Source organism: Lupinus angustifolius, chromosome LG01, assembly GCF_001865875.1.
Source record: "Lupinus angustifolius cultivar Tanjil chromosome LG01, LupAngTanjil_v1.0, whole genome shotgun sequence".
Taxonomy (NCBI): Eukaryota; Viridiplantae; Streptophyta; class Magnoliopsida; order Fabales; family Fabaceae; genus Lupinus; species Lupinus angustifolius.
The window spans coordinates 30,103,550-30,112,117 of NC_032009.1; the positions used below are offsets into that span (position 1 = coordinate 30,103,550).

The following is an 8,568-nucleotide window of genomic DNA, read 5'->3' on the forward strand; positions in this document are numbered from 1 at the left end:
ATTAGTTTTCAAGGAACCAACTTAGGGAAAACGTATTGGTTGTGGATAGTGATGCATTGTGATTTTAGGATCATTGCTATTATGCAAATTGAAATAACTTGGATAATGTGATTGAGTTGTTATATATTCTAAAGCTGTCCATTTCAAGGAGAAACAAGGATTGGTTCACATAGATGATAAAAATCCAAATTAGATGAGAGGCATTCACATGTGATTGATAAAGAAGCAACCATATTCGCTAAACCAATGTATGCTTTACAGTGCCAACCCTAGAGTTTGATATCTTCAATAACTCCATAAGGAACTTTTGCTCTTCATCTTTACTATATGGTGATGTATTTTGCTTTACTCTTATGGTACATATTCATGACATAATAAAACAAGTTTGGGCTTTATTTATCATTTATAGGCAGCCATAACTTTGAGTGTAAATACCATACATCATATCCCCATAGGTTCTTTAGAATTTTGCTGAGTTTTTAAGGGTGTGTTAGGTATCTCGTTAGCAAAATGACATTGATTTTATGGGATTATGACGTTGATTTTATGGGATTATGACATTGATGCAGGCATGCATCTTTATAGTATATCAAAATAAATGATACCAAGATATCTGCATTAAATTGTTTTCAACTAATATGACTGAATTTGCAAAACACTATGGTTTAATTTGTCATGCATGCTTGCATTGAGGTAATACTTAAGTTGTTTTTAAGTTAATCATTTAGTATCTCTAATGATTTAGTAATTGAATTTAACATCAAAAACAGATTCACACAGTTATGATGGATAAGAGTTGGATTGAGAAACCAATTAGATCAAAGGAGTTCTTGGATGGGGTGGTGCAATTTTTGGATTTCGCCTTTTCAAATGTACCTATAAATGATCAAATTCCATGTCCTTGTATTACATGTGGATTTCTTAAAATGGGTAATAGAATTGAAGTGTTTAGTCATCTACTTCAAAAAGGGTTTCCCAGAAAGTACACATTTTGGTACATGCATGGGGAAAAGCATGTGCAAGATAATGTTGAAACTATAGCCCAACCACAAGAAGAGTGGGTTAGACAATATCCAATGCAGGATATGTTAGATGATGTTTTTGGCATCTTTGATGATAGTGGAATTCAAGATTCCGGCCACTCAAATATACCAAATGATGACCAACCTAGGGGTGATGCAAGTAAAGTCCAACAAGAAAAAATAAAAGAGCAATTAGGTGATGGAAATGAAGAATTGTACCCTGGTTGTAAAAAATATAGTAAAATATCATTCATTGTTCTATTGTATCATATAAAAGTCTTATGTAGTGCAACTGACAAAACATTTTCTATGATCATTGATCTTTTAAATGATGCTTTTCCCCATGCTAAACTCCCAGCATCTTTATACGAGGCAAAAAAGTTGATTAAGAAGTTAGGTTTAAGCTATGAAAAGATTCATGCATGTCCGAACAATTGCATGTTATATTGGGGTTCATTGGAAGACAAGAAGAGAGATAATTGTAAGATTTGCAATGCATCTAGGTGGAAATCTAATGGAAATATTAGTGGTGCAAATGATATAGTGGTTGGCCAAAATAAAAAATATATACCAGCAAAGGTCTTACGGTACTTCCCACTTATACCAAGATTGCAAAGACTATACATGTGTTCTAAAACTGCAGAGCTTTTGAAATGGCATGGAAGGAGTTTGACAAAATGTATCCGGACTTTGCTTTAGATTCTCGTAATATACGGCTTGCATTAGCTACAGATGGTTTCAATCCATTTGGAACTTTAAGTTCTAATAATAGCATTTGGCCTGTGATGTTGTATGCTTACAATTATCCTCCATGGTACTGTATGAAGCAAACTTCTCTCATAATGTCGATGATAATTCCTGGTCCTAAGATGCCTGGCAATAGTATTGATGTTTACTTGCAGCCCCTAGTTTCAGAGTTACAAAAATTGTGGAAAGGAGTGGAAGCTTATGATTCCTCTACAAAAGAATCATTTCAAATGCGTGCATCATTGTTTTGTACTATTAGTGACTTCCCAGGTCTAGACAACTTATCTGGATGGAACACTCATACATCACTTGCTTGTCCATCATGTAATTTTGATACAGAGTCTAAATGGCTAAAGTTTGGCGGAAAATATTGCTTCATGGGACATCGTCGATATTTACCACTAGATCATAATTGAAACTCTTCAGGAGAAATTGAAACTCGAAAAATGCAAGCAATTCAGGTTTGGCATTTGGAAAAAACTAAAAAAGTTATTGTGGAACTCAATGGTTATGGACAAGGCAATGACAATGGCTCAAACTTACTTGTGAGGTTTCTTGGTAAACTAGCTCAAAACTCAACAATTTGTCCTATTTATGTTAAAAGATGGGATTGGATGTCAAAGGATAATAGATACCAACAATGGAAATATATTGAGGTAATTATTTAAAAAATTTGCAATTTTAATAATTTTTTCCTATTGTCATTGAAAATTGACTAGCGTATTTAATAATGTGTGAAGGAAAATTTTGAGTTTGATTATGTTGCTGGAGTCAAATGGGCTATGAGTACTCTAGGTGAAAGATGGAGGGCCTATAAATATAGGTTAAGGTGTAAGTATTTCTATCCTAATAAAAGTAAGGAAGACATACTTGCTAATCCTCCTCCAGGTTTAGATTGTGCTGATTGGACTGCATTTGTGCATCATTATAAGGAGGATAAGATGAAGGTAAACATTATGTTGTGAAGTATTTAATTTCTCCAAGACTTGTATTTTTTTAATATAATGACTACAATGTTTGGCAATTGTAGAAACAAAGTTTGGCGAACACTAGAAGTCGCAAAAATCTTAAAGTTTCCCATGCTGGTGGTAGTATGAGCAATGCAAGGAGAGGTCGTCAAATGGTAAGTTGTCCTAGGTAATTGTATTATTGTAAAGAATGAAGTTTTGTGAATGTAAAAACTTATGTTTCATTGGTTGTGTTAGGAGCTAAAATTGCAAAGACCTGTATGTCGTGGTGAGGTTGTTTTGTCAACTTTATTGAAGAAGGATGGAAGCTATGTAAGCGAAGAAGGAAAAACTCTAGCTGTAAGTAATTTAAAGTCTTTTCATACATGATGTGTTACATATGTCCTAAAAAGTGTATCATTTTTAGAACCATTTCCTAAGTTGTGAAATGGATAATGGTATGCAGTTAGTTAGGTAGGCAAACGCATAATATCATTTTGTCCTTTCTGATTCTATTGATGCAATTTTCCATTATAGGTTACTGCCATGCAATTTGCATTTTGCCACTATATAAATTATTAATTTCTTGTTATTTAATAGGATAAAATATCAGAGCATTTACCTCAAGATCAAGAAAATGTCACTACTTCAGGTGTTTCATCAAAGGTATTTGCTCATCCTAATGATGCAATTGGAAAAGCATATGGAGCTGAACATTCAGGTCGAGTGCATGGTTTGGGCACTGGTATTTGTCCCTCCAGTGTTTTTGGAACGTCTAGACATTTTACTGGTTTTTTGAATTCTAGTGGCTCTAGTCAACATGTTGAAGACTTGAAGAAATATGTACAAACTTTAGAAGTAAAACTATCAGGGTATGAAGAGACCAAGGAGCAACTTGCACATACTCAGAATCGTTTGGCTACTCTTGAGAAGTTTCTAGTCGAAAAATTTGGTAGTGAGTTAACCACTTTCGCTCGTGATGTTCCACCATCTTAGATATGGTTTCTTAAAATTCATGAACTTATATGATCATAACATTTTGCATTTTGTGTTTATCAGCATTTTTGAATGTTAAACATTTGGTAATTGTATAAGATTCAATTTTATTATTATTAGCTAGCAAATATTTAATTTTATTATAAATTTACCATTATATTATTGAAAATAAAGATTGTGAGACAATGATACATTGGGATCATGAGAGGAGTATGTACGAAAGTAACTTTAAATAAATTTAATTAGCCACGGATGTATTGTGGAAAAATAAGCAACTTAGCCACGGTTGTGGTGTGGCAAAATCAGAAACTTAGCCACGGTTCGACTGTAGCTGAATTAAACAGACTGTGGCTAAATAGATGTTACCACATTTCACAGAAGTGTAGCGAAATAACATAATGACCGTGGCTAATTTTTAGCAACACCATTCCTTGCCACAACGACATTAAGTGTGGCCACTCAATCTAGCTACGGTTTTTCCCCACTTTAGCCACTGTTTCAACCGTGGCTAACAGGAAGTTTTATTGTAGTGTATATCTCCAATTCTCGAGCCTTCACATATATATTTTACTATTTCTCTTTTAACATGCGAAAAGGGGAAAAGATTTCTTTAATTTCAATTTTATAGGTATATTTTGATCTTTAAAGCTTCTGCATATTGAATTTCAAATGAGCTTTTCTTGAGGGAAAGCTTAAACATTTTTAAAAAGTAGTTCATATCAAAACCTTTCTAGTCTAAAGAAAGTTAACATGGTTTTTCATAATAAAAAAAGGGATATTGAAACCTTAAATGCATATCTTTGTTTTGATGTAGACAACAATTTTCAAGACAACACTTTTAAATGCGTATCTTTGTTTCTAAAATGTTATGACGAGTAGAGTCATATAAGTTTCTGCTTCTCATGTCATTTATTTAATTAGGATCATTAGTGATAAAGATGACATTTGAACATAACTATGAGTTTTACTTCACATAATCGATTAGTAGTTGATTTTGAGTAGTTAAAGAAATCCACATTTTTCTGGAAATTGTCTCGACCTATAAGAAAATGTTTAACGGTCAATAAAATTGATTCTCAATTTTCATAACATAGTAATTGATTACGACTTAAGCTGAACCAATTGTCTAGTACTTTGAAACAGAAAAAATATCAGCTTTCTTTGGTTTTTGAAGATTTATAGAGTGATTCATTCAATTTCTAACATTTCAAATCATAATAAACTGGTTGATAGTTTAAAGATAAAAATAGCACATCATATTCATTCTTAATTGTTGTTATTTTCATCTTATGTAATCACTATGTTCTAATGGTCTTAGTTTTTGAAGTTGATTATAGATTACAATAAGGTCTTTCAAATCTAGATTCATGTTATATGCATTGAAAGATGTTCATTAGACAACGAAAATTCAATGCTGATTTTTTTTATCATAAAGCAAGGTGATAGATTAGGGATGATGGATCTTCTATCTAGGATAATGATTTTGTTTTAGGATACATAGAGAAGCTAAGAGGTTATGTGGAATCAACAAGAGCCAAACTTATGAAGAAAGACAAGAGTTTCTTTGTTAATTTGTTTATATCAAAACAATATCTCCATTAGTGAAAATATTCAAACAAAACGAGAGATTGCATATAGTGTCATTTTTTATTTGAACAAAATTGTGTTTTCTGGTTTCTGTTTTTTAAAGGCTTGTAATTATTCACTAATCGATTATCCAGTAAATAACATTACTTAATTAATCATTAATTGGAGGATAATTGATGAACTGGGCTTTATAGAAATTTTATGGAATTGTATAATAGATTAACACTAAAAAATCAATATTTTAAGCAACGAAGTAACCATACACTAATTCAGACCATCTCGGTGCGCCTTACAAGGGTTTCATTAACATAATTATCTATATCACTTAAGATATGTAACAGTTGTAGTTAGAAGAGATACCTTATTACATTTTTAGTACAGTTCATCTTAACTTCAAGCATTTGAGTTGACAATTTTGTCCATAAGTTACATTGTCTTTTTCTTTAGGTGATAGGTCAATAAGGCTTGATCTTCTCACCTATCATGTACCTAGAATATTTGTTGACCATGTACTATTTGATGTTCATATGTCCTTTTGGAACACCTACAAAAGAAGTTTAATTGCATGTCTTGGGTACCCAAATCATCTTGGGTCCCTTGATGTTAGTTACCTTGTGATGTTGTCCCTTAACAATCCACATATATTGTCCTTTTGGAACACCATGCATTCTAATAGTACATGAACTCAAAGTATGACCATGCATTCCACAACAAAAGCAAGTGGGGGACATAAGATATGACATTTTCGAAAAATATACTCGTTTCTTGTGAAATTTATTCTTTGCATGCATATATCTCAAACCGAATCTATTCCCAATATTTTTCATGTAGCAAGTAAGTTGTTTAAGTTGTGACTACTAGTTGTGAAATTTGCAACTTTGACCTTTAAAAGTTTATTTTATTTTTCCAAGAAAGTGCAATTTTCACAAGTAGGTGTCACATTTAACTTAGTAGAACAATCACATAAAGAGTTCGTATATATAAGACCCAAGGTTCCAATTTCAACTTTAAGCTCATCAATAAAACTTTACAATTCACAAACTTTATTTTCATGTTCTAAAATCATCCTTTTCCTATCCGCATACTTTTTAGCTAACTTCTTATATTCTTAATGCATTTCAACATAAGCCCCATAAAGTATATCATACATGGGGGAATCATTAGAATTTGAACTAGAATCAGAAGAGTTTACCTCACTAGATTCATCTTGCTCACTTACTTTGTATGAATTCATATTATGAGCCATAAGGCATAGCTTGTTTGATTCTTCATCTTCTGAGGTGGTTGTTGATGTAGTGTCCCTTCGGGTGCATCCCAAGTTATTTATGTCTTCTTAGCTTTGATATCCTGAGAGTCTTTCTTAATGTCATGCTCAATCTGCTTCAGAAAAGAAGGACATGTGTACCTCATATGGCATAGTTTCCCACACTTGTAGCAAGTTTTTTTGTCTTTGTCATACTTGCTATTCTTGATTGAGTACTTTGCATCTTCTTTCCGAAACTTTACGAATCCTCCATTGTTTCTTAGGAACTTTATGAATTTTTTGATAAGGAGGGACATGGTTTCATCATCGATGTTGGAGTCAGACTCATCATTATCATCAATTCTCTCGTCTTGACTTTTAGAATGTGATTTTGTTTCCTTGAAAGAGATTCCTTTGATGTTCTTGTCCATGTGTTCATGGAGTGTCAAGCGTCTTAACTCCATCTCATGTTCTTGAAGTTTCCCGAAAAGTGTTTTGAGTGACATCGAATCCAAATCTTTTAACTCAATTATAGGCGTCACCTTAGGTTGCTATGTCCTATCAAGACATCTTCAAACCTTGTTAGTCAATTCACCATTAGCAAACACTTTATCTAATGCGATGAGATGGTTAAATCGCTTTTGCATATAACTAATAGATTCATGTGGAAACATGCGAAATAAGACATACTCGTGTGTCAAAGCATTAATCTAGCTCGCTTAACCTCAATAATGCCTTCATGGATTACTTGTAAAGTATCCCACATTTCCTTAGCACTTTTGCATTGAGAAACCCTGAAGAACTCATCATATTAAAGTGCAGAGGTAATAATATTTTCTGCTTTCAAATCAAGCTGCACTTTTCTCTTTTCCTCATTGGTAAAGAGACTTTTTGGTTTCTCTTTGGTTTCTCCTTCCACCAAGTATAGTGGATCAAAATTTCCATATTTTACGGCATCTCAAATGTTTGTATCAATAGACTCAAAAGGACTTGTCGAGCCCATTATGTTTATCCCAAGGATCACATGAATTAACAATTAAGCTAGCATGTTCAAACTAGCACTGATGCCACTTATTGGTACACAAAGGCTCCATAAATCACCTAGAGGGGCTGATTATGTGGTTTAGTATACAATTATCGTTATTCGATTTACAAAAGCATTACACAGTTTTCCTCATTGTTTAATCCTTTAACTAGGTGCTTTAATCGACTAACTATTTGTGTATATAATCGATTAACTACTTTTGCATATAATCGACTAACTCAAGAACTGAATCGATTAACCAGTTCTTGTTCTTTGAAAAAACATTTTCTTCAATCACCAAGATAACCATGATTCAACTTAACTTGTATGCACTCTTATAGATGATAACACACAGTTAATGCACAAAACAAAATATGCAAATAACTCTGAATGATATGAATGTCAAGTTAAGTAAATCAAACAATACAAAAACATAAGGAGTTAAGGGTTAAGAGAAATGAGACAATGGCTTTTATCCTGGTTCGTATGTTTGTCCATGTGTAAACAACATCCAGACCTCCCCTTCTGAACCTGGGAAATTTTTCTTCACTAATGGAAATCAATGTTTTACAAACATACTTCCAAAGATACATGACTACTTTCTTGGACTTAGAGATCCCTGAATGGTTTGACCCTCAACCCACTTCTATTGGATACTCTACACCAGATCTAACGATCTGGTCCTAACCACTCCTAATTCACAATCAAGACTCTTGTACAAGTGAATGTACCAAGACTCCTAACCCAATTCTATTCTCGCTAACACAAAGATACCCACACACCCAAGATAATATGTTTATGCCAAGGTCTATACACAAAAATGAGTTGTTGCACCTACATGTGCTGAATATTCATCGTTCCAGAATCTAAGAACCTTTCTACAACTCTCACTAACTCAGAGTATAGAAATGTGAGATGCAATGCTTCTTTACAAAAGATTTGACAATGTAGTTCTTGAAAACTTCTAAGGATTCATGAAGTTTTCTCTTTTATCCTTTTATC

At 33.0% G+C, this 8,568-nt stretch overlaps 1 protein-coding gene across 1 annotated transcript; it reads left to right on the top strand.

The window, feature by feature from the left end:
* LOC109343065 lies at positions 2,195 to 3,792 on the top strand. The gene is made up of 5 exons (XM_019581191.1): positions 2,195 to 2,425; positions 2,510 to 2,716; positions 2,800 to 2,892; positions 2,975 to 3,076; positions 3,317 to 3,792. The coding sequence occupies exons 1-5, from the start codon at positions 2,216 to 2,218 to the stop codon at positions 3,710 to 3,712; spliced, it is 1,008 nt and encodes a 335-aa protein (XP_019436736.1). The 5' UTR covers positions 2,195 to 2,215; the 3' UTR covers positions 3,713 to 3,792.